Genomic DNA, 27446 nt, shown 5'->3' with positions numbered 1-27446 from the left:
TTCTTCTCCATAAAACTTCTCAAATGCAGATAAAAACACACATGTACAAAACCAAGCAATTATAAATCCTCTGAAGCATGTAACTGTGATTAACTGCTACTCTTGGCAATATAAAAATACTTTACCACAATTACATTCCAGCCTATAATGTAATTCAAAACAAACAAGTCAGAGACATCGCTCAAATGGCAGAACCAACAAATACAGATGCTTTGCATCAAGGAAATAAATCCACTGAAGAAATGCAACGGAGGAGCTGCCCTCCAGGGCCTGGAGCTGGGCTTCTGGTGGAACGGCGAGGCCCCCTTCTGGGCAGATGCAGAGCATCCCGGCATGGCTCTGCAAAGCTGCAGTTCATCAGAGGCAACCCCTGCCGCAGTCAGGAAGCATCGATACCTGGGACTTCCTGCTGTGGATACCCTTTGAGGGTTGTGCTCACACTTTCACATTTTAGTTTTGCTTTTTGTTTTGTTTTGTTTTTTGCCGTGCCGCACGGCATGTAGGATCTTAGTTCCCTGACCAGGGAAGGAACCCTTGCCACCTGCAGTGCAAGTGAGGAGTCTTAACCACTGGACCTCCAGGGAAGTCCTTTTACATTTTAGATTTTAAATTCTAAATCTGGATTTTTATAAAGAGAAATAACTGTGTTTGATTTCAGATGAAACGAACCATAATTCTGCAACCAGCATTCCCACCACCAAATGGCACGCCCACCCCTTCTACCCTGTTCTGTTTCTTTTTGCCATAATTCTTATCACCCTCTAACATACTGTGTAATCTGTTATGTTCATTATCTGTCTCCTCCTCCTAGAATATGAGCTCCATGAGGGCAGGATTCTTTGTTTTGCTCACTGCTTCAGCGAACAAACAGAGCCTGGCACAGTATAGTTGCTCAATAACAAAGAAGGAGTTGTCCATTTATGCATTTCTTTTACTGTTAAGACTATTCATCTTCAAAGAAGGCATAAATAAGATTTTACAATAGCAGTATGCTGTAATTTTTAAATGATACTTAAGCACTTGTTTTAACAGTACGTATTTTCTCTAAATGCTTTATAAAAGCAAAAATCTGCTCTAAGGACCATAGAGTCACGGTCTGTATGTATATGATTCATATACAATTTCCAAGGAAGTCACATCCTGCCCCCCACACCCTGGGAGAACATAGTGGCTGCCAAGAATGAAGGGTCTGAGTCTGAAAGGCCAGGCCTGGACCAGGTGTCCATAGGGCACCGTGTTCCATGCAGACACACCAGGTAACTGAGTCCAGATATACACATCCTCTGAAAGTCAGCGCTTTCCTGGACCGAGCATAACGATTTTGGCAGGAAGGGCAGGGACTGCTTACTAATTTCTAAAACGGCAATCTTTAATTTTTCCCCTTCTTAAAAATGTTCTTCCAGCTTGTGGAAAATCTAGGAGTTGTTTGCAGTTGTCAGACTTTTTAAAAGTGCTAATTTGTTCCCTTAACAGAGCAAATGATGAAAAACCATTTTCCCATGGATTAAGGACAACATATAAACATACGATTCAACAATGTCAACAGCTTTCTGTCCAAGGATGTCATCCAGGAGCACGAGTCTTTCATTAGAACAAGTTCAGGATTTCTGACATTCCTTTTTCCGAACCTTTGATTTTGGTGCTGTGAAAAGAATAGAAAAGGAAAAGAGAAAATGAAGAGGTAGGCCCGTGCAGACTCTCTTCGTACTGATTTAAGTGAAGTACATACATACAGTAGCGGAAAACTGACCATTTGGATTTTCTTGTTTGTAGAAGGTCTTTAACATCTCCACTGCTTCCTCAGCCCGATATCCAGGGATGCACTGATGAAACGAGAAAGCTGAGAATGAATGTAGGCCTAGGAAAATGTGTATTGTATCCCACACAAACTGCAATATATACATAATTATGTAAACACATTTCCAATGTTAACACGCCTTGTGGATATTAGTAACATGGGTAAGGGAAGCATATTTCCAAAAACAAAAATAGACATATGGTCTCAAACATCTCTCTCGATCAACTAATTATTATTTCTCAATCAACTACTGTGTGATCATAGTACAAATCACTAGCTATGTGATCTTGGGTAAGATACTTAAACTTTCTATGCTTCGGTTCCCTCATATGTAAAATACAGGGAATTACAGCAATTAACCCAAAAGGATTTTGTGAGGATTAAATGAGATTAGATAATATAACCCCTGTTAAATACCTGGCATATCATTAAGTGCTCACTAAGCACTAAGCTATTTTTATCTGCTGTTCTTTACTGGTGGCCCATTAAGTGTTTGATTCTATAGAGCTAGGGTTGGCAGTCCACAGCTAGAAATGGTCAGCTAAGAATGGTTTTTATATTTTTAAAGGGTTAAAAAAATAAATAATATGTGACAGAGATGTAAGTGGCTCACAAAGGCTAAAATATTTACCCTCAGGCTCTTTAAAGAAAAAATCAGTCGATCTTTACCACAAAGGATTTTTTTTTTTTAAGTGTTCAGTTTGTTCTATCTTTGGTAGATTCCTTCAGAGAAGTTATCAACATGTGAAAGAGTAAGAAATTGTAGTAACAGCAGGGGGATGAAACTTAAACTTGCCTTAAGGATAGAGAATATTTTAAGAGTCAGCAGATCATCTCAGGGAAAGAGTAGGAATAGGCTTAGGTTGTGAGTGAGAAAACCAACTGATGGGGGTGGGGTGATTATTAAGGGAGTACAAGGAAAGAAATTAAAGCAATAAAAACGAAGTCAAAATATATAGGGCTTTGAAGGAGTTTGGACTTGATACGCCGCCCCCTTCGTAGGTGCAAGAAGTGATGCAATGAATGGAGGAGATTCCAGGGAATCTTCCATCTGGAAGCAGTGCCCAGGAGAGGATGGAGCCAGCACTGGGCCGGCGAGTGTGGTCCACTGCTCAAGATGAGCCTCCCTTTCTCTTGTGCTTCAGTTGGCTCCTGCCTGGGCCCACAAAGCCTGCATAAACCTTCCCCAGCAAAACAACCTGCTACAAGTTCGATGTTTTTGGATTCCACATGTGAGGGAGATCAGTATTTGTCTTTCTCTGGCTTATTTTGCTTAGCATAACACCCTTGAGGTCCAGTCATGCTGTTGAAAATGGCAGAATTTCCTTCTTTTTTTATGGCTGAATAATATTCATATATATATATATGACCATATATACAATACTTTCTTTATAGAAACAGAGAGTAGAATGGTGGTTGACAGGGGCGGAGGGGGTGAGGGAAATGGGGAGACTTTGGTCAAAGGGTACAAACTGTCAGTTATAAGAAGAATAAGTTCCAGCATGGTGACTATAGAGAACAATACTGTATTGTATGCTTGAAAGTTGCTATGAGAGGGGAGCTTAAGTGTTCTCACCATAACGTAATAACAACAACAAAATAGTAGTTATGTGAAGTGAAGGATGTATGAACTAACCTTATTGTGGTATAAACATTTTGCTATATACGTGCATCAAATCATCACACTGTACACCTTATAATCACACAATGCTGTACATCAACTATATCTCAATAAAGCTGGGAAAAAAAACCCCAATCATCTTCCTTCTACCCTGTCCCCCATGCAAGCTGATACCCTGCTCCTCCCAGAGAACATTCCCGAATCGTGGCCATCACTTTTGCGGCTCTCGGTTCCTCCTCAACCTCATCCTCACTGGCTTGTGCTCCCAGGATTGCCCTCTTAGATATCTCAAGGGCCCCTATTGACCAAAACACTGGTCTTTTTCCCTCTCCTCAACTCTCTGCAGTCGTGGAGACTACTGGCTACGCTTGCTTCTCTTTAGAACCCTCTCCTCCCTTGGCTTCTCAGTACTTCATCTTCTAACCATGTTGGTGAGTACGGCGTTTCCTACACTGTTCAGTGTTCCTGTCCCCTGGGTCCCCCACCTCTCCTCATTGTCTCAGGAGCACCCAGCTGCACAAAGCACTCTCCTCTCAGGTAAAGTCAGAACCTTGGTTTTCCACCTTGGCTGCTCAGTGGAATCACTTGGGAGCTCACTGAAAAAAATACCAATGCTCCCCCTCCCTCCATGGCTTCCTATTCAGTGGGTCTGGGGTGGGGACCAAGCACAGGCTTGGATTCAAGCTCTCCAGGTGATTCTAATGTGCACTCAGGGACCAGACCCACTGAGTTACAGGTGGAGAAGGAAACTGGATCCCTCTAAGCTACCAAGGTAATCTTTTTGGGCATCTAGTATAGCTACAAATTTGTGGCTTTAACAAAAAGCACATATTCTTATTAAAATAATTTTTTTACACAAGGCAGGTAAAGTAAATTAATCACCATCTTCTTTGAAAAGAATAGTTCTGTAGGTCTCCTCTATGAACTTTAATGCTGCTTATAATACAGTATTAAAAGAATCTATAATTCTTCAATACAAAAACAGCATCGCACCTCCCACAGATTCCCGCCTCACCCCTACCCACACCCTAAGCCAGCCAAATAAAGGAAGAAAACACAGTGTCCAGAAGCCTGGGGTATCGATAGTTTCTCTAGAATCTCAAAACACTGTAAAAAAAAAACATATTTTGGCATCAAATCTGGAGATGTGGCTTCAAACCATGGCCATTCATTTTGATGGAGCCAATCTGGCCAGGTATACACATTGCAAGTGAACTTATTTTTTGGTTCAACCAGATCCTGTTGGACTCTGTGCAGGGATGTGCAGGAGAGGACGGTGCGCACTCAATGTCACCAGCATGTTGGTCAAAAATGTTCCCCCATGTCTGATATCCAATAGCTCATCTTTGTTCTGCCCAGAAGCTTTGAGAAATTCTTTAGATCTTTCTCATAAATGAAGTAAAGTCAGCAATTCACTTGCAAAGAGTTATATAAGCAAAATTTGAGCTACTGATAGAAGCAACTGGAAAAAGCAAATCACTTTGCAGATTTTTTTAATGATCAAGCTAACTGTATTGCTTACTCTCCATCATTCTACTACAATTTCTTTTCTGATGTGATGTTAAAAGTCATCTATTCTCAAAAGTGCAGGAGTTGTTAAGAAAGCCAATGTTCAGCTGGGAAAACTCAAAATAGAATGTTTTCCAAATCTTGTTCTCAGTGGAATTCAGCCAAATTTAGCCCTTCATAGGTACTTAATATTCTCCCAAGAATATCTGAGGTCTTTGTTGTTAACTACCCACCATGTCCAGCAATTTGTTAAGTCCTTTTCTTTTTAAAGCATAATACTTTTAGGATTAACCTTACATCTGGAGAAAAAAACAATCAAACCAGTTTATGGAAACTGGTATTTGTCTACAGACCAAATGCTGAAATATAAATTCCTACTGCTCATAGCCTTAAACATAAAAACTTTGGGAGAAGTGGCAAGGTTAAAGGGAAAGTAGAATTTCTAAGTGGATTCTTGGGCCTGAGGGAAATTTCAACATTAAAAGGGCAGGAAAAAAAAAATAATGAAAACAGGTATTGATTGCTAGACACCAAAAATAGTACAGGGCAATCAAGCAAAATGACTGACTTTGTGCAAAATTATTGTACATTCACTGTAAATAGCATCTACTGTCACCGAGCCTCACACAAACTTGGTACAGCGTGGAGCCAGGCACACGCATGGATGGAGAACGCCCACAGTGGCAGGGTCCTCAAACATAGCTGAAGGCATGGGTGAAGACTGTTAGAGGAAAACTCAGAAGGCTGGGGACTCTCCTTCTGGAGGGATTCTGTTAATTAAGAGAGCTGAGCACTCACCTGGAAATGATTACCTGTTGTCTTACACTGAGGCATCAATGACCTTGACCAGAGGTCCCAAGAGCCCACCTGGTTCTAGCGTGGCTTCTTGGTGTACTGAGCACACGCTAACTATTTGCAAGCCCATAGTGAGATCACAGTAATTAGAAAAGAAGAAAAAGTATAACAGTTCATGTTACCTGAAATGGTCTCCCAGTATTCGGGAGATCAGCAGAGGCAATATCTAGAACAGAGCCACAACCACCAAATCTTTCATTCTGACAGCCATAGACAACCAGCGGGATTTCTAAGGAAGAATTAAGGTCCTACAAAGAGTGTGCAGTTCAAGTGCCTATCGTGACAAAACTAGGGTGGGTTTATACCAGCTAGCCTGGAGAGGAAAGCCCATGCTACTCTTAAAAACAATTAAACTGGGACTTCCCTGGTGGTGCAGTGGTTAAGAATCCACCTGCCAATGCAGGGGACACGGGTTCGATCCCTGGTCCGGGAAGATCCCACGTGCCGCGGAGCAACTAAGCCCGTGTGCCACAACTACTGAGCCAGTGCTCTAGAGCCCACGAGCCACAGCTACTGAAGCCTGCGTGCCTAGAGCCCGTGCTCCACAACAAGAGAAGCCACTGCAAGGAGAAGCCCACTCACCACAACGAAGAATAGCCCCCGCTCGCCACAACTAGAGAAAGCCTGCACGCAGCAGCAGCAAAGACCCAACGCAGCCAAAACATAAATTATCAAAAAAATAGCCACACTTATTAAAAAAAAATTAAACTTAGGCTTCGTCTTAAAAATCCAGTTATACAATCCAGTTACACAAAAGAAAGAGATTTAAAGAATATAGAAACTAATGTGTCACAACTGCAAACGGAATGAAAACTGACTGTGTAGCTGCTGAATGCTCAGAGCTCAGTGCTCTCTCTGATTCTTCCTAGATGATTTTTTGGAATCATTAGAGAATTGGAGCCAGAAAGGAGGCAGGAATTTAATCCAGGGATTTTCACCTCTTAAAAATAATAGATTTTTCCCTGTTCTTTCCTCAAACAAATACAACCTGTGACCTAGTACAAACCAGACTAAAGCAGAGCCACTCTGTAAGGCAGGATGGGCAGAGAGCTTATAAAGTGGAAATTGTACATATTTTCATACTCAAAACCCTCTCTATTATTTTTAAAGTGATTAAATGATTCACACACACAGCAAAATAAATACATAAAAATATGCAAGTATGAAATTGAGTTGTTGAATTATCAAATAATTTTTTAAAAGATCTTCAGAGTTTAACTTGCTGTATTCAGTATTTGTGTCGCTTATTCTGTGAAAGACAGAATTCAAGGAGCTGTAACTTTATCAATTTCCCATTTATTTACAATTATAGTATCATAAATGATTTGTTTTTTACTTTGTATTTACTTCTGACTTAACATTTTTCAAGCCTCCTATGTAATAGGTATTCATGGCAAAAATAAACAATGAAAACATATTAACAGAGAAAGAAAAATTTTAAATCACCTATAATCTCTTCACTAAAGGCAAAACAGATGCATAGTCTTCAGATCTTTTCCTATGCACGCTGTTTTATAATCTAATTTATGGTTTATCTTTACACGACAGTTTGTCATGTGTTTCTTGCTCTAGCTTACTTAATAGTTATATGGGGCTTCCCTGGTGGCGCAGTGGTTGAGAATCTGCCTGCCAATGCAGGGAACACGGGTTCGAGCCCTGGTCTGGGAAGATCCCACATGCTGCGGAGCAACTAGGCCCGTGAGCCACAACTACTGAGCCTGCGCGTCTGGAGCCTGTGCTCCGCAACAAGAGAGGCCACGACAGTGAGAGGCCCGCGCACCGCGATGAAAAGTGGCCCCCGCTTGCCGCAACCAGAGAAAGCCCTCGCACAGAAATGAAGACCCAACACAGCCAAAAATAAATAAATAAATAAAAATTTAAAAAAATAAAAAAGTTGTTTTGAAAAATTAAAAAAATTGATATTAAAAATGAGGTAATTTTATTATTCAAAAATCTTCCCTAAAAATTTTTTGGCCAAGGGATACTGTATTTTATAATGTGCACCTCCTATAATTTGTTTCATAAGTCAGTTTTCATGTAGTAGAAATGGGTTATGTTTCTAGTATAATGTTTGGCCATTTTCTAGTTCACAGGAAGAGTACGAGACATTAACCCGTGAAGTCAAAGGATACTCATCAGGCGGAGAGCGGCTGCGCACATGATACACGGCTCCACGGTGACGTACAGCACCGTGTGTTCAAACATCTCCGAAGGACTCTTGCCATGTCGACGACACCAGTCTAGGGCCTGGTCGATGGCCACCATTTCTGCATGTCGAGTAGCCTGAAAGAAGAGGTGCTTGCATTGACCTTGTTGGCTACATGTAACTGTATTTTACAAATATTCAAAAGTAAATAAGAAAAATAGGCCTATCATTTCTGCCAGCGTTTTAGCGAATAAAGGTTTCAGGACACCCTTAGCAGTTGACAGTGTATTTCCTAGTTCAAGTACCATAACCTCACCAACAAAAGACACCTAATCTGAGATGCCACACGAATTATGCTCTATTTTTAGTTAAGTACATAAGTACTTTAGGGGACACTCTTTCAATTAAAATGCCATAGAGAGATAAGTCTCAAAAAAAAAAAAAAAAGATGTGTCTATGGTTCCTGAATATTTCAGGGGACACTTGAAATTTTCCTAAGCATATGTTCCAGTTACGAGTATGTTTTCAAGGCTGTCACTGACCTCACTCTAAGCAAATCTATATTTAGAATGTCATCACTGGAATGTCATCCCTTGTATTTTCTTTGGGATGAGATTTTATATACTGGCAGACTCTAGAGAGAAGCAGAGATTTGGTATCAGTCTCAGATACCTCATGGGAGTAGTTGAGTAGAGGAGAAATCACATAGTCTGGAATCAACCACACTTCAATCTGAATCCTGACTCTGACGTTACTGATTATACAGCTCTGGGCAAGTTACATAGCTTCTCCAAGCCTTGGTTTCCCCAATGTAATACTGGATATACCGGTATCTACAACTCATAAAGCGATCTGAATTATATGAAGCACAATGACGCATAACGTGATATATGCACTCTGTTACGTGATAATTATTTATAATATTCATGATAATCATGTTTATCAATAAACTTACACGGAGTGTCAACTATGTATAAGCCACTGTGCTAAACTCTTTGTGGGAAAAAAACTCTCTGTCCTCAACGAGCATAAAATTTGATGGGACAAACAGAAAGGTGTTCATTTACCTGTGACATAGGGCAGGGTGGAAAGTGCTGGCACAGTAGCCAAGCTGCCATGGAAACCAGAGGCAGATGGAAGCATTGCTGGCCCAGAATTAATATAAACTCAGAGCTGGAAGGTGCTTTAGCAAAGAGGTTCCCATACATGACTGCATACCAGAACCAACTGGGGAGCTTAAAAAAGAAAAGTTTCCCCAACTCGGGTGCTTTTTAAAAATCAGATTCAGAACTACTGAATCAAATGTCCCCATAGTTCTCAAGAAATAATCGTTGACCTAAATCATCTCAATCAACTCTCTTACTGCTGAAGAACCAGAAGCTAAGCTACATTAGGAGGTTACTAAAGACACACAGCTGGGAGAGGTGATGGTGGTTGTGACAGAGGGTGATGGTATCAGAGCCAAACGTAGGATTCGGGTCTCCTCATCTGGGGTCAAGAGTCTTTCTATACTGTGATTATAGGGTAATCCTCTATAGAGCATAGAAAACTAAAAATAAATCCAGGTTAATTTCAAGGTGTGGAAGAAACCCAGGTCACTGGGGGTTTAGATGGATGTTGCTAGGACATTCAATGATCTCACATTAAAGATATTGTACTGAACTACAAAATACACATAGGGAGATACGACAATTATTTAAAACACAAAATTCCACTCCTGCATAAGTATCTGTATATTCACTAGTTGCTGTATTATGGTTTATTACTTATCTCATAAGCATCTGATATCCACATAACAATTGCTTCGTGAATCTGGGTTCCTATTTTGCTTGTGTTTCACTAAATCTTGAGTTTTCTTTTTGATAGATGTGATGGATGAACTTTAAAGTCCTCACAGCACCAGTTCCAACACCAGCTTGTTCTCTGGCTCCCAAGTAAGATCAAGGTCTGTGTGAGGGGTATTAAAGTTATAAGCTATCCTTGGGTGCACCTAGCACTTTTTATAATCCTAAAACTTGATACTTCATTTATACTCACTGTGACACACTGTTGTGATACCATGTTCAGGAAGTGTTGCCTTAATTCATGAACTTCTCAACCTAACCACAATAAATTAAAGTCACACAAGCTTTTAAAGTGTACCTGTAGATAGAGACAGCAGGTAGTGGAGACTGTATTTCACTGAATTATCTGATTTAGGAATAGCTTCCTTTATACAATCTTTTTATACCTCCATAGCTATCAAATGAGGGTGACTTTTTAACTTACCAGGAGGAATACATTATTTAAAGGTACTAACGGATACGATATGAATTAAATTGATGTGTTTTATAGAGTAGAATTTTCATTAAAAAAATCAACATGTATCACTTTTATAATCAGAAAAAAAGGGCATTCAAAACAAGAGATGTTTAGGGAATCCATCCTTCCATTGATACTCACGGGACTCTACACAGACCCATCTTCTAGTCAACTACGATAAATTCATTCCACACCTACCATCACTTCCATGTGTCTGCAATTATACTATTCAACTCACATACATTTTTGGTTTGATTAACTTCATTTCTTCCCTTCCCTACAACTTCATTGTTGTAGACCAAAAGGCAGCCAACAGGAACCTCAATATTTTCTAGGGCTTCTTTGGCCTGAAAAACAAAATGGAAAATCTAAGAGGTAATGTTCAAAACATGAAAAGATGGTAGGAGAGAAAAGATGCAGCCTGAGCAGTACACACATGTACAGACACCAGAACAAAGAAATGCAGGTCAGCTTTCCCTTTTCTCAAACATACTTTAGTATTTAGTGCCTTTGTTCTCTGTCGTATCCATATTAAGGAGATTCAGGAACAAATCCCCTTCATGGGTCCTGAGCCCCCTGACTTTTTTCTTCTCATTGGAAGCAGAAGTAATCAAAAGACTGCTACTGACTCTTTTTTTTTAATTGCCAGGGTCTATGCACCTTTTCTGAGATAGTGTACATATCTGCAAAGAGGTAGAAGAATAAGTAACATTTATAAATCTTTTGTTAAAATTCTTTCCTTGTTGAAATTCTACTTATTTTTTTGTTTCTCTAAAAATTACAGAAAATATCCTCTAGAGTTCCAACAGCATAAAGGTGACCAGACTGGATATCTCCCTGTGCCCACAATTTCTGCTCTAAGTGAGACAATAAAAGTTTAGGAGCATTCTATACAAAGAAATAGCATAACCACTTTGGAAAACATTTTGGAAGTTTCTTTAAGAAGTAAACATACATATAGCCTGTGAACATATAGCCTATTCTACTCCTAAGTATTTATTTAAGAGAAGGGAATATATGTCCACCAAAAAACCTTGTAAAAGAATGTTCGTAACAGCTTGATTCATAATAGCCAAACTCTGGAAATAGCACAGGTGTCCATCAACAAAAGAATGAATAAACAAACTGTGGCATATTCACACAATGGAATACTATTCAGCAATAAAAAGAAACAAACTACTGATACACACACCAACATGGATGAATCTCAGACGTGCTAAGGTAAAAGAAGTCAAACACAAATCACGTGAAGTACTAGAACAGACTAAACTAAACTACGATGAAAGAAATTGCAACGGTGGTTGCTTCACGAAAGGGAATGTGTAGACTGGAAAGGGACACAAGGAAATTTTCTGTGGTGGTGAAAACTTTATCTTCATAAGGATGTGGCTTACACAGATGTCTGCATCACTCAAAACTGAATGAACAATACAGTTAAGACCTGTGCATCTCACTGTATGTGAAGTGTACCTCAACTGAAAAACACAAATGAGAAAAATAAGTTTAGGCATAGTTCCATCACCATCCCAGGAATGGCAAACCAATTATTATATTTGCAAAGTCTCCCCTCTATCAGAGGCTATCCATTTTTCTTCTAGCACTATGGCTGAGGGAACCCCAGCAGCTCCGGGGCCCAGGACAGCTAAGGAATACTTCTTCAGGCAGAGAGCAAAATCAGGCAGGTTACCTCTGGGATGCCCTGATACCACAGGTGAGAGAGAACTTTAAACGGGTGCAACCCTTGGACTAGTATACAATCACTGCCACCTCACTACAGTTAAAAAACCCAAATACAGCTGTTTCTAGAAAGGCACAGCATTTCCTACTTTGGCAGGCCGGAAGACCCTTTGCAAGACAAGACTCCCATTTAAGTGGAGGTATTTTCACACACCATAGGGCATATAAAGTGCCAAGTTGAAGACTTAGCGGAAAACAGTGTGTTCTATCTCCTGCACTAGCCTCTTGCTCCCAGCTACACTATTTATAGTAGCAGTAACGTCCTATCATAATGCCAGCATGGGTTCCTTAGCTGCTTCAAGCGTGCTCAACTGACACTTATCATTTGGCCAAAAGCGCTGAAAGGAGAGGCACATGGTGGGAGCATATTGTACTTCTCTCCCATCTGGAGTGGTGGGATAGAGCTGGGGCATGGAGAGGTGTAAACAGACAGTATCTGAAACAACAAGACCGCATTCTTCAGAATTGTGTCATGAACTACCCACAGGCTAGTGCTGTCCCAGTTCTGTAAAAACAGTTAAAGCATACCCAGTTTATGCAAAGTTTGAAAGACTGAAGAGTTCCAAGGTTTGGTGATTATATACAAATAAATATACAAATGTACCACAGGCTACTATAGAAAGGAAAGCCAGGAGGAGGACTGACAGCTGGGGAGGGTGGAGACTAAGTACTGGTGCAGTTAAGGCAATCATCGCACAAAGAATGAAATTTAAAGTAAGCTTAAATCACCATTCTGACTTAACTACGCCAGTTTTTGAACTTTATATAAATGGACTCACGGCGTATGTATTTTGTTTCTAGCTGCTTTTGTTTCACATGTTTTTGAGTTGCATCCATGTTCATTCCTGTAACTGTCGTTCACTTTCATTGCCCTATAATATTATTTTGTATGTATATACCACAGTTTATTTATACAATCTGTTGATAGATGTTTGGGTTGTTTCCACTTCATGATTTTTACTAATAATGCTGTATGAACATGTTTATACCTGTCTCTTCAGGTACTATTAATTTCTGTTGAGTATATACCTAACAGTAAATTTACTGGGTTAGAGGCTATGTGTGTGTTTGCCTTTAGTACAATAGATACTGCCAGCTTCCCAAAGTGGTTGGAATAATTTACATTCCCATGAACAGTGTGTGAGAGTTCCCATTGCTCTACATCCTCACTGACAACTGGAATTGTTAATATTATTTATTTTGGATATTCTGATGGATATGAGGTAGTGTTTGTGGTTTTAATTTTCATTTCCCTGGTGAGTTAAGAGGTTTACCATTTTTTCGTACGCTTATTGACATTTGGATACCTCTTGTGAAGTTCCTGTTCAAATATTTTGATCAGTTTTGCTTTGTGTTGTTTGTCTTCACAAAAATAAAAAATTAACTGAAGGAAAATAAAATAAAATAAGCTTAGGATGACACATAACCTGGGGTACACAAGAGAGACAAATCATTTTTTCATCCATCAAGTATTTGTTGAGGATCTTGAGACAGGAAAGTGTCCCTGGGTTATTCAGGTGGCCCTAAATGCAATCATAAATGTCCTTATGAGAGAGGCAGAGAGAAATCTGACACATAATGTATAAAGCACTGCGATGATGGAAGCAGAGACAGAGAGTTGAAGATGCTATGCTATTGACTTTGAAGATGGCGGAAGGAGCCAGGAACCAAGCAAGGAATGTCGCTCTGGAAGCTGGAAAAGGCAAGGAGGCATATTCTCCTCTAGGGCCTCCAGAGGGCGCACAGCCCCACTGACAATTGGTTTTGGCACAGTGAAACTCAGTGCGGACTCTGGGCCTCCAGAACCATAAGAGAATAAACTTGTGTTGTTTTAAGCTATCAAGTGCGGTAATTTGTTACAGCACCCATAGGAAACTAATACACCCTGTTAAGAGGAAGAAAAGATAAGCTAAAACTGGAAGAAAATATTTACAAACCACATATTCAACAAAAGTCTAGATCTGGACTATGTAAAGAATGCTCAAAATTCAACAGTTAAAAAAAACTGTTAGAAAATGGGCAACAGATATTTAAAGACATTTTATCAAAGAGGGCATACAGATGGCAAATAAGCACATGAAAAGATGGTCGCAATATCAGCCATTAGGGAATGCAAATTAAAACCATAATGAGATTATCACTACACACTTACCAGAATGGCTAAAATAAAAAGTATCAACGCCAAGTACCAGCAAGGCAGAGAAACAGGATCACTCATATATTGCCAGTAGGAACGTAAAATGGTACAGCCACCCTGGGAGACTGTTCGGTAGTTCCTTAAAAAGCTAAACATGCACTTAACATATGACCCAACAATTGCACTCCTGGGCATTTATTTACCCAGGGAAATGAAACCTTATGTTCATACAATACACAATTTTGTATACAGACGTGAATGTTCATAGGAGTTTTATTCACAACAGCCAAAAACTGGAAATGACCCAAATGTCCTTCAAAGGGTGACTGGTTAGACAAAGTGTGCTACATCTATCCATGGAAAACTACACAGCAATAAAAAGGAATCAACTATTAATTGACTCAAAACTTGGATGGATCTCAAGGAAATTATGTTAAATGAAAAAAAAAATCCCCAAAGGTGACATATTCATGTATAAAAACATCCTTGAGTGACAAAACTACAGGTATGGAGAACAGATTAATGACTGCCGGGGTTTAGGGTTTGGGAGGGACGGTGGCTATAAAGAGGTAGCATGAGGAAGCCTTGTGGTGATGGAGCCGTTCTGGTGGTGATTACACAAAACTAAACAGGTGACAAAATTGCATAGAACTATACATACACACAGACACACGCACATACACAAACAGTTTAAGCTTAGCACATAAAGGTGATGAAATCTGAACAAGCCCTGCAGACTGGGTCAATGCCACTTTCCTGGCTCTAATATTTTACTACAGTTACGGAAGATGTTACCATTGGAGGGAACTGCCTGAAGGGTATGTGGGCCTTCTCTGTATACTCTGTGTATTCATTCCTATGAATCTGTAATTATTTCAAATTGAAACATTAAAAAAAATAAAGGTGGAATAAACAGAGAAGGCTCTTACAATGGCGATTAAAAGAGGTGCCTACTGAGGTAGGAGGAAAACCAGGAGTGTCTGGTGTTATGGAAAATCCAAGGAAAAAACTAGGCCAAGAAAGAAGGGTCAATTTGGGTGGAATGGAGGGAATGAAACCAGTGACCTGAAGAGTGACTTATCTATAAGTTACATTTCTAGTTTCTATTACAACAGACTGTTATGTCTACATCTCAAGTGTTCTGATTCTGAGCTTGCAAATAATAAGAGCTTAGAGCTTACTGAAAAACTTACCTTGATCCAGGACTATTTTAAGCACTGTATTAATTCATTTAGTTTATAGCCCTATGAGACTGGTTCCATGAGCTACCCCATTTTACAGATGAGGAGACTGAGCCATGGGAAGGTTATGGAATTAGCCCCTGTAAGAGGCTAGGACTAAAGCCCAGGCAATCTGGCTCCATCCACTCACTTGTTCGACGAGTCTTTGTGGAGCACCTACCAGATGTCAGGTTCCTGGGCTCTCTGCCATGGCTCTGTCTCTAATTTCTACTGTAGTCACCGCTGATCAGCTACTTTATCAGTGTTTGGGTTCTTAGTAGGTCTAGTTCAAGGGACAAAAGGAGAGGGGACATTTAGCAAGAGAGTGAGGCATAGAAAGTTTAAAGATTAAAAAAAAAAAAACTGCAAGAGTAAACAAATGGGGAGCCATGTGACAAGGATTTTCTGTAAAACTATCTCCTGAAGGATTCTATGTGAGGCTATGTGGCCATTTCAAACGTGCAGAAGAGAATCCAAGAGCAAGAGGAAAGGGAGTAAGTGGCAGGGGAGAGGGTGAACCCAAGCTGCCCAGTAGGGTTCCTTCCAAGTCCTGACTTGTTCACCTGGAAGACAGCCGGGGCCAAGCTGCAGGGCCTGGCAACCCCTCCACCAGGGTCTCCAGGTGACGGGGCTTGTGCCTTTCATTCTTTCCTTTGGAGTTTCTCTTTTTCCCTTCCAGCAAATTATCTCCTTTTAACTCTATATCCCAACCCTGAATATTATGTTCCTACTTCCTTAGAGTAACGTGTTTTTTTTGTGAAACGCCTTCCTTTGCTGTCCAAATTAGAGAGAAAATATGAGTGAAGGGAGTATTTTAAAAAGGCAAATAATGTTGTTGATGAGGAACGGCCTAGCCTGCCAAGCTCACAGTGAGGGGGTGAGCAGCTGGAATGGCGAGTTAGGGAGGAGGTGGTGAGAATAACCCAAAACCCCATGGAAGTGAGTTTAGAGTGAAATGCTTTTCAATAAAAAAATATATATATGGGTGTGTTTATATGTATATAAAATACATGTGTATATATGCATATATCAAATAAATATTTGCTTTGCTGTCACATTCAAAGCAGATTTAATTAAGCTGAAAAGAATTTTCAACTCATTCCATCTCATACTTTCCAATACTCCCACCAACTCTTCTGTCAAGTCTGATCACTTCTTTATGAATGCACAAGAACTCAGGCAAGATGGGTCTGAAGTGAGTGCAGGTAGGTTTTTAACTCTCTCACCTTTTTTGACAGGAGCCAAGGCTCAGTTACTATTTAAAATGGCAACTTGGTCTTTCATAAATTAATAAATCATCAGCTTTCAAAACTGAAGAATGAAATCTCTCTTCTTCCTGGCCCAATTACTGGTCTCTACTCCAAATGTCTTTAATGTCATTTCTATTGCCCTTTAAATGTCATTTCCTTCACTCTAGTCAGAGCCCGCAGGTTACAGACAATGACAGCTCTAGGATGGAAGAGATTTTGGAGTTTCTCTAAAGCCATCGCTCCCAGAAACTACTCTCTAGTGATGCAGTGGTAAAAGGAGGAGAGATGGGGACAGACCGCAGTGTGCACAGACTCTTGGTGAGTCCCCAGGTACACTTCCTACAAAAGAAAAAAAAAAAAATCAGGGGAAAAGACAATTTAGCCAGAACAACTCTTAGGCAGAAAATAATAACGTTCAAAAGGTCAAACTACGCTACAGCTGTTACTGCTAATGACTCTCGGACGCTCTCTTTTCCCTCTACGACATTAAATTCCTCAACCTGGCACCGAGAGCCTCCCAACTACCACCGATGCTCCCCACCAGCCAACTGAGCCAGCCTAACTTTTCATTATCCTTCTAGGTCCTTGGTTCTTAAACTTTCCAGAGCCCCTCTGAGAATCTGATGAACGTCATGGACTCTCAAACGTGAAAAAGGCACATGCACATGACATTTTTATACATAGCGTCAGGGTTTATAGATCCCCCTAAAACCTGGGCTCCTGTTAGGAAGCCCTATTCTGAACAAACAGCTGGATCACCTCCTAACCTAAGACCAAGTCCTCCACTTCTTTGGACTTGACGGTTCCTCTGCTTGATCGACCTTTCTCTTCTTTTCCACCCACCTACATCCCATTTTCCCTTTTTAAAGTTAAGAAAGCATCCTATAATTTAATTCGACTGACTTGCTCAGGACTTTGTCGCCTATTATCTGATAGCACTTTATATCTGTCTCTTATTTTGGACCCTGAACTTGTTACCATTAACTTTTTCATTTGTGAGTGGCTTAATTTCATCAATTAAACAGTATGCTCCTGGGAGGCAAGCACTAGATCCAAGCATTAGCAAACCTGTTTTGCTCACCTTTGCAGGCCTAGCACGCATCACAAGGCCTAACACGTAGGAAACACTAAATCACACCACATTTGTTACAACGCATGTGTCTGTGCTTGATTTCTTTTTGAATTTTCCTCAGACCTAGCACAATATTATAGTAATACTAGGCGCCCAGAAAATGCAACAACAATAATACGCAATTGATTTATTCTAGAAAACTTGCAACTTTTCTCCCTCTATCTCTGACTGTCTGATAATACACACACACACACACACTCACACACACACACACACACACACACTCACTCACTCACTCACTCACTCACGCTTTCTTTTTTCCTAAGTATGAAGTAAGTACGTTCAAGGCAAAAAACTTGGGGGTAAAAAAATCCACATGTCAAAAAATAAAAACCACTCAATCCCAACACTCCGAAGTATGATCTCTGTTATTATTCTGTGACAGAAAGTTTTCAGGTTTTTTTCTATGCCTGCATATACATATTCGTAGTTTTCTAAAAAGTCAAATAGATTTATACTATATAAACAGTTCAACAGTCTGCCTTTTTCATTTAGAAATATATTACAAACATTTCCCTACGTTGAGTAATATTTTTTCAGCACATGATTTTTTTAAGCTTACATGGTGCTCCTCTACATGAATATTTATGATTCGTTTAACTGGTCCCCTATTGTTTAACTAGAACATGTGGCTATTTTTCAAATTCCTCACTATTATAAACAAGTGAAGAGCTTTATATCTCCATCACTTCCTCATGAATTATTCCTAGAAATAGCTATAAAATACAAAGGGTTCCTACAATGTGATTTTTTAAAATAAAACTAATAATAAAATTGGGCGAAAGAGGATATACCTAGGCAATTCACAGAGAAAAAAAATCCGAGTGTCTAGTTAGGATGCTCGATACACTGTAGTCAGTGGGCTGAAAGTGAATAGGCAGAGAGGTCCAGCAGGGTGCACTGGAGAGCAGTGAGCAACCAAACACAGCACGGCACAGGCAGGGCGGGGGTGAAGACAGGCGGCTGGGCTCAAATCACAGCTCTCTCCTTACCAGTTCCCTAACTTTGGGAAGTTTACTTAACTCTAAACCTCAATGTCCCCATCTGAAGATGAGGACAGTAATAATACACACCTGATAGGGTAGGGCTACTATGGGGCTTATACATTATGGCCTATATGAAACACTATCCACGGCACTGTGTCTGGAACGTAAAAGTGCAACACTGTTATTCTTTTATTTGATTCTAAGCCTACACCCTTAGAATTATATGCTCTGATGATTAAAACAATAACCTTTATTATACACTTAGCTCTCCAAAAGAAAACTGTCATGAAAAATAGTGATTTTACAAACAACAATAAAGTGTAGAGAACTTTATTGAAAGTTTGATAAATTTATCAAAGAACAACAAAAAAAAGTAACACAGATATTATAATACTTCTCACCTATAACACTGCCAAATATTAAAGAGTGATAATTTCAGGGCTAGTGGGAACAGGGGTAGGACAGAACATTCTCATACACTGGGGATGGAATTGGGACCATTTCAGACCAGTGCTATCCAACAGAGCTTTCTGTAGTAATGGAAATATCCTTTGATCTGCGCTGTCCAATATGGTAGCCACTGGCCATGTGTGGCTACTGAGTACTTGAAATGCAGCTAATGTGACTGAGGAACTGAATATTTAATTTTATTTCATCTTAATCAATTTAAACTTAAATAGCCACACGTGCTAGTGGCTACTACATTGGGCAGCATAATTCTAGAAGGCAATCTTAAAATGTCTAGATGGTTTTAAAATACATACATCCTTTGTCCCACTTTTGGTAATCTATTCCATAGCAATAAAAGTATTATGGAATGGGGGTGAGAGGAAAACAAACCAAAATAAGAAATATTTATGCCTAGAAACAGATATTCACAATCATAAAGAGAATACGTAATTTCATTTATTTAAACATATATACGTCAAAAAATAAATTTGAAAAAACCTAGCACAGAGATTTAATATAAGAAAAAAGTATATATGTCTATTTACACATGGACAGAGAGATATGTGGAAGGATGCTCCTAAAATTTTTATAATATTATCTCTGATGGTAGGATTTTTAGGTAATTATTACTTAATTTGTTAAATCTTTTTATAGTTTGAATTTCTTATGACTATGAATTATTTATATGATCAGAAAAAGAAAACAAAGTATTTTCATTTGGGAAAAAAATACTATAAAGGCATTACTGGATCAAAGGATAAACTAGTTTTAAGGCTTTTTTATATATACATAGCAAAGTTGCCCTCTAGAAAGGATGCCCCAATTTCAGCAACCAACTAGCCAGCTCCTCACACACACACCCTTACCAACAGCAAGCATTATAATTTTTTCACCTTTGCCGATTTAACAGGTGAAAAATTGTAACTCTTTTTAACTTGAATTTATTACTAGTGAAACTGCACATTTGTTCACTTGCTAGTTATTTGTATTTCTTTTAGAATAGCATGTTCATATCCTTCAACTTTTTCAAAATTAGGGTGTATGTCTTTTCTTATTAGTTTGTAAAAGTTCTTTATATATTAAGGTTATCAAACCTGTCCTTTTATTTACATTGCAAATATTTTCCCTGTCATTTGCTTTGTTACTTTGTATCTTATCTTTGTCATATGGAGAAGTTTTCAATACTTATATAACTAAAACCTATTCATTTTCCTTTTATGTTTTCTGCCTTTGGTCATATACTTTAAAGAATCCATCTCCAGGGCTTCCCTGGTGGCGCAGTGGTTGAGAGTCTGCCTGCCAATGCAGGAGATACGGGTTTCCAGCCCTGGTCTGGGAGGATCCCACATGCCGCGGAGCAACTGGGCCCGTGAGCCACAACTGCTGAGCCTGCGCGTCTAGAGCCCGTGCTCCATAACAAGAGAGGCCACGATAGTGAGAGGCCCGCGCACCGCAATGAAGAGTGGCCCCCACTTGCCGCAACTAGAGAAAGCCCTCACACAGAAACGAAGACCCAACACAGCCAAAAATTAATTAATTAATTAATTTTTTTTAAAAAAGCCTTAAAAAAAAAAAAAAGAATCCATCTCCATTCCAATTCCTCCAGGCCTTTGCCCAACAAATGCTAACATCAGAGACAAACATTCGAGTTACCTGAACTGGTCATATAAATATGTGTACTCTGTACAAGTGCTGTGGGGATGCTAGTATCCTCCCTATTACATGTATACTGGTCATTTCACTTTTATGTTCCTCAGAACACATTAATCAGAGATTAACTTGCTGCCTCCAGATTTGGCACTAGCTGTGCTTCTGGTCTAATCTTAAATTCTTCTCGGAAGTACATAGTACACTTTCAATTACTTCAACAATTGTTTGAAATAATTTAAGATTTGAAGTTTCTTTAGTGGGGAGGGAATGGTTGGACAAAGCCCAAGGTTTATGACAAGCCCTTTTTTCCCTTTTTTAAGTCCTGGAAGAAACATACACTATTGACCAAAACCAAAAAAATAAGTGCAAACTAAGGACCTCCTTGACCCTGTGTAGATAAACTAGGTAATCACACACCTAGGTGTTTATAATCTAATTAAAAGACAAAAATGTCAAGGCCAGAGAGGGCTTAGAAATTACTTGGAGTTCAACCACCCCATTTTATAGAGTAGGAAGCGATACCCTAGGGGGATAAAGTGACTTAACCAAGGTCATACCAAAAGGTAGTAAAAAGACTCAAATGTTTAGTCCAGAAGTCTAGAGAATAGTACAAAGATATGAAAGGATGGAAAGAAAACATATTTCTGATACACAAAGTGGAAAAGCTCAATGACTGATTAAACTTAGCTGTTTATGGAACCACTATTGAGTCCTCTATGACAGCAACTCTCAAAATTTCATCTACACAAGATCCACATAAATACTCTGAGGAGAGCTCCTGAAGCAAATGAAAATAAACGGAAGAGACCACGCATTCCCAGTATTCCGGCATTCCCTAGCCTCCAGGTCTCTCGCCCATAGAAAGATATAAACGCAGCTTAATCTGAGATATTTTAGCCTTCACGTGCATTTATTATCATCCTCACTACTTATTAAGATGCTACCCAGGGACTTCCCTGGCCGTGCAGTGGTTAAGGCTCTGCGCTCCCACTGCAGTGGGCACGGGTTTGATCGCTGGTGGGGGAACTAAGATCCCACACGCAGCGCAGCGCGGCCAGAAAAAAAAAAAAAAAAAAAGACGCTGCCAGGCATGTGATATTATTGAAATGATTTGGGGTAAGCAGAGTGAGATTTTTTTTTTTTTAATGAATGCAATTCTTTTTTTTTTTTTTTAAGACTTTCTTTTATTTATTTATTTATTTATTTTTATGGCTGTGTTGGGTCTTCGCCTCTGTGCAAGGGCTTCCTCTAGTTGCGGCAAGCGCGGGCCACTCTTCATCGCGGTGCGCGGGCCTCTCACTATCGCGGCCTCTCTTTTTGCGGAGCACAGGCTCCAGACGCGCAGGCTCAGTAATTGTGGCTCACGGGCCCAGTTGCTCCGCGGCATGTGGGATCCTCCCAAACCAAGGCTCGAACCCGTGGCCCCTGCATTGGCAGGCAGACTCTCAACCACTGCGCCACCAGGGAAGCCCCGAGAGTGAATTTTTTTTTTTTTTTTTTTTGATATCACATGAAAACTCCTTGTCTCCAACTTGGAGAATTTAGTAACATAAAAGGAGTTCAGGACAAACAACTCCATATTACAAATTACAAATTAATTATTTAAAGGCACATGTGAACATTAAAGTATCAGACAGAAAGTTATGCATCCTGTAAGTTTAATGGGGGAAATAAATTTTGAAGTGGGCTTAAAGAGTGGGTCATGAAATCAAATCAGGGGTGATGACCAGCATTTTTTTTTTTTCCAAAATTCAATGAAAGAGAAATACCAGGAAAACTGTACATAGGAAGATTAAGTACTGTTCTGTAAAACTTTTGTTTCAATTTTATCTATGTGTGTGTTTACTGGAATGTAATACAAAATAGATTTTTTTTTTACTGTGAGTCACTTTCAAAAGAGTATGAGAAACAAGTTTAAAAGAACATATGCATATATGTGTGTGTGCATGATTTATATACATATACATATATGCCAAATACACTTTTATCCCTATTAAAAGAGTTCGCTGGGACACGTAAGTATGGGTAAAGCTTGGATTATACACAAATCTTATTAGAGCCCTCTTTAATCAGGAGTCCCTCCTTAATCAGGAGTCCTGAAGGGAGCGAGGGAAGTGAAAGGATGGATGGATGGGTGAGAATCTGGCTGTTCAGGGACTTGTTTTTATCCTGCTCTCTACCGGAAACATCCTCAGCTTCCTTCCTTCTACTAGATAGATTCAAGAGGTCATAAATACAAAATGTGACTTCGAGGATTTGCGAATGTCCACAGGAAACAAGGGGACGCAGCACGCCCGTGCCAGCAGCCCCCGAATAGGGATGTTTGGCGCATACTTCAAACAAGTGAAAAAGAAATAATTTCTGTATTTCCTCTCTTCCTTTCCTCAGAACCACTGTGAGAATGGGCTAAAGAACATTTCAGGACAGTAAAGCCAGCTGTTTACCCAGAGAAGGCGAGCGCCATCGAGATTACTGAGACCAGAAAGCACCCCCGGGGACGTTTACTCAAATGCTTGGGTCAGGATAAGCCGGAGAAAATTCCCACCCTATACATCCACGTCCCGACCCCTCACCATTTGCATCGCCTGTTCCATCCACTTTTCGGTCTCCTCCGCCAACACAGAGCACGCGCCGCCGGTAGTCTGCGTGGACCCTACCTTTGCCTCCATACTGCACCGGGGCAGCCTCGCTCAGCGACAGAGGCCGCGGCGGAGGAGGAGCGCTGGCAACGGAACGCAGCGGGGCTGGCTGTCGTTTCCGGGGGAATCGAACTGTGAGGCACTCGGGAGCGAATTCTAGACGGACCTCGGCGGCTCAGGCTAGTGAGCGGCGGGGGCGGCGGCGCGCCGGCAGCAACAGAAAGCGCAGCTGCTCAGCTACAGTCCACGCCCCCTTCCCGCTCCGGTGACAGTCTCTGCGGAAAGTCGCGTTCGTGATTTTTGGAGAGCACCGAGTGGGACGACGGCGGTCCAGCCGGGTCGTCCGTGCCAGGCGACGAAGAAACGTTTTCCTGGTGAACCATTCCTCCTTCCCTTTAGGCAGCCCGCACCCCCAGGGCCTGAAGATGCTGAGATCTACGTGGAATTTTCTGAAACGTCACAAAAAGAAATGCATCTTCCTGGGTACGGTCCTCGGAGGTGGGTGACAGCGTTCTTGGAAAGGGGCATAGGGAGGAGGGGGTGGGAGAGAGATGTCTGTCTTCTAAATTAGAGGTGGAGGGATCATGGCCCAGGATTCGTTCAACCGTGGGACGGGGAACCGGGTGACAAACCTCCAAGGTTCTTTACATCTCTGCAGTTGTGAAATTTGTGCCCTTTACCCTGACACTGCCGCTTACTCTTTTTCTCGTCTTTTACTCACCCACCTTGGGAGAAACCACCACAATTTTTTTGTTTGTTTGTTTCTGTTTCAAGGCACCGTTCTCTTACAGACATTTTTTTTTTTTTACTTCTCTTCTATTGTTTTACTGTGAGGTTCTTCGTTTCTGTTTGGTACTCCCAGTACTCTGGCATTCACCGTTCGCAGAAGTTTCATAACATTCGAGGGAAGTTAACTAAAGCCTGCACTTCGAGTTCTTGTTTAGAGTTAATTTGAATTTTTGAAAACAGCACAATTGTACTGAAGGACTGGAAGGTATATGCTAGACAAAGAAACACAAATCAATATTTTAGCTCTGTTTCTGCTGTTTTAGAATACAAACTATGTAGTAAATTACGCAGTAAGAAAGTGCTTTCGGGATGTTGTGCAGTCTTCTCAGGACCTTCAAGATTGGGATGAATTCCCACCTAGCTCACATAACTGAGTTGCACAGGCTGAGAGGAGATTTAGAAACAGATTAGATAGCAATCTTGAGAGCCTTTTTCCTCATAAGACACTCATGCAGGGATCTAAAGGAGAGAATAAAAGGTCTTGTGTGATACAGGAGAAGGAAATGTAGGACTGTTAAAAGGGAATTTTTAGCATTTGAGTTTTTTGAGAAGTATTATCACCGACTACGTGCTTTGGTTACAGAAATAGTTAAAAACAAGAGCAGAAGTTTCCCAAAGAGTTTGGTTGTTTTTCTCTTACTATTGATTATATTCTATTGCCCCGAAACAATTTGAAATTAGCAATACTCTTAGCATCAATAATTCAGCTCTGTTGATTCTTGAAAATTTGAAATAGGCTTCTTGTTAATGAGGCAAGGAGAGTGTTTTTCTCGTCTCTGAGGTCTACCACAGATCGATAATGATTATATGTAAATTTTAATGGCATTCTTTGAAAAATTCTTTATAGATAAAATGTATTTTCTAATATCTTCATGCACTGATATCTAATGTATGTTTAAATTACACAAAGACTACTGAGTCCACTTTATTTGTAGAAGCTAATGATTTATGTGTGATGGAAGAAGTGTAAATAAGATATTTTTGCCTCTACTGAAGGAAAGAAAATAGTGTCTCTTTAGCAATCTCAGAAAAAATAGCATACCCCGTCAGATTTATGGAACAACCTAATGGTAGACTAGAAATAATCATAGGGGAAGCAAAAGAGTACACTTAAGAGATAGTTATAGGTGTGATGAATTGGGAGATTGGGATTGACATATATACACTAATATGTATAAAATGGATAACTAATAAGAACCTGCTGTATAAAAAAATAAATAAAATTCAAAAATTCAAGAAAAAAGAGATAGTTATAGATTTTTTTCAAAAATCTATTGAGAGCTTTATAGTTAGAGATTAAGAGGGATGAGAAAGGGGGGAAGAGGTTCAGAGGAACAGAAAAAGAAAATAATCCTAGTGTTTTATAACAAGAAGTGATGTCAGTCTGAAAAGAAAAAAGAGTAGATGACCATGATTGGCGTTTGTTTGAGCCTCATAGTCTTTCTGCTTCCAGGGAAAGGTCCTATAACGTGGTACATATCAGTTAATCAATTTTAAGAAATATTTATCCAGTGCCTGTAGTGTTGAAGGTAATATGATTGGAAATACAAGATTTACAGAGATTTTTAGTAGTAATAGCTACCATTTTGTGGGTGCCCAGTGGGCTCTGTGTTAAGCTCTTCTATTCAGTGGGGATGATGGCAGGATAGTTATTGTTATCCCCATTCAAAAATGTGGGAACCAGAGTGCTAAGGATTTAAAAACTTGTTGAGGGTCCCAGAGTTAGTAACAGGGAAGCTAGAACTCAAACCCAGGTGCCTTAGATCCCGAAGCACATTCTCTTTCCGCACTATACCACTCTGTCTTCATGGACTTTATGGTCTAAAAGGAATGAAAACAAATGACTTAGTTTGTTCAGGCTGCTATAACAAATACCACCGACTGGGTGGCTTATAAACAACAGAAATTTATTTCTCCCAGTTCTGGAGTCTGGAAATCAAAGATCAGGGTACAACCATGGTTAGGTGAAGGTCCGCTTCGGGGTTGCAGACTTCTTGTAGTCTCACATGGCAGAAGGGGCTGGGGATCTCTGTGAAGACCCTTTGAAAAGAACACTGATCTCATTCTTGAGAGCCCCACCGTCATGCCCTAAGCGCCTCCCAAAGACTCCCACCTCCTAATACCATCACATAGGGCATTAGAATTTCAACATATGAATTTAGGGGAGACACAAACATTCAAACCACAGCAACAAACATACAAATAATTAAAATACAACACAATAAGAGCTGAAAAATGCTGTATATATCAAACTGGCAGGTAGCCTGTGCAGTTGGAAATAATTAGGAAAGGGCTTCATGGAAGAAGTAGCACATTTTGACAGATTTGCAAACTAGGTAAGAAATCAACTTGCATGCTCAGGAAGCTTGGCCATTCAGTTGTGGGGAAAAAAAACTTTAATGTTTGGTCTCTTTGGTTTTTCATTCATTCAACAAACATTTGAATTAGAGGGCCTACTCTCTCTATATTGGGCTCTGGTGATACACAGGAATAAGATACAGTTCTTCACTTTGAGGAACTCATAGTGCAGTCCAGAAAGCAGAAATGGAAATAAACAAAAGTAGTACAGTGATAGTATTAGAGTACCATAATAGAGCAGGGTTCTGTGGGAGCATAGAGAGAGACAATCATGGAGGTGTTCAGCAAGCCTCCCTTAATCCACTGGAGGGACTTCCCTGGTGGTGCAGTGGTTAAGAATCCGCTTGCCAATGCAGGGGACACAGGTTCGATCCGTAGTCCGGGAAGATCACACATGCCACGGAGCAACTAAGCCCACAAGCCACAACTACTGAGCCCATGTGCCACAAATACTGAAGGCCACGCACCTAAGAGTCCGTGCTCCACAACAAGAGAAGCCACCGCAATGAGAAGCCCGCGCACCGCAACGAAGAGTAGCCCCCACTCCCGCAACTAGAGAAAGCCCGCGCGCAGCAACGAAGACCCAGCGCAGCCCAAAATTAATTAATTAATTTTTAAAAAAAGAAGAATCCCCTGGAGTTACAGCTAGCAAAGTAGAGGGGGCACAGCAGGTAAAGGGGTTGCTCAGCAGATTCAGAGACCTTGCTTTTGGTGAATTGAAGTGTATTTCACTATGGCTAAGCGCAGGGAACAAATGGGCAGTGGCAAAAGATAAATTTGGAGAAGTAGCTAGAGTGCAGATTTTGAAGGGCCTTCCTTATTGTGCCATTCTACAGAATTTGGAGCTTCTCAGACTTTAGTATGGATA

General features: G+C 40.2%; 2 protein-coding genes across 3 annotated transcripts in view; one reads left to right on the top strand and one right to left on the bottom strand.

Moving 5' to 3' along the window:
* Nucleotides 1–23493, bottom strand: ADAT2 (adenosine deaminase tRNA specific 2). Its single transcript, XM_068551288.1, has 6 exons — nt 23366–23493; nt 10473–10577; nt 7916–8066; nt 5906–6012; nt 1751–1823; nt 1–1642 (listed from the first exon to the last, which is right to left on the bottom strand). Exons 1-6 carry the CDS (start codon nt 23459–23461, stop codon nt 1599–1601), a joined length of 576 nt encoding a protein of 191 aa, XP_068407389.1. The 5' UTR covers nt 23462–23493; the 3' UTR covers nt 1–1598.
* Nucleotides 23494–23591: 98 nt separating this feature from the next.
* Nucleotides 23592–27446, top strand: part of PEX3 (peroxisomal biogenesis factor 3) — a 56236-nt gene continuing 52381 nt past the window's right edge. The window contains exon 1 of one of the 2 annotated variants that reach the window (XM_068550785.1): nt 23592–23914. In XM_068550785.1, coding sequence (XP_068406886.1) covers nt 23857–23914 — 58 coding nt within the window. In that variant the 5' untranslated portion in view covers nt 23592–23856. Of the gene's footprint in view, nt 23930–27446 lie in introns of both variants that reach the window. The other variant, XM_068550784.1, reaches the window with a different exon arrangement.

The sequence above is a fragment of the Eschrichtius robustus genome, chromosome 9 (assembly GCF_028021215.1).
Source record: "Eschrichtius robustus isolate mEscRob2 chromosome 9, mEscRob2.pri, whole genome shotgun sequence".
Classification (NCBI taxonomy): domain Eukaryota; kingdom Metazoa; phylum Chordata; class Mammalia; order Artiodactyla; family Eschrichtiidae; genus Eschrichtius; species Eschrichtius robustus.
Note: the sequence above shows the minus strand (reverse complement) of the source record. Positions and strands in the feature narration are given on the sequence as shown.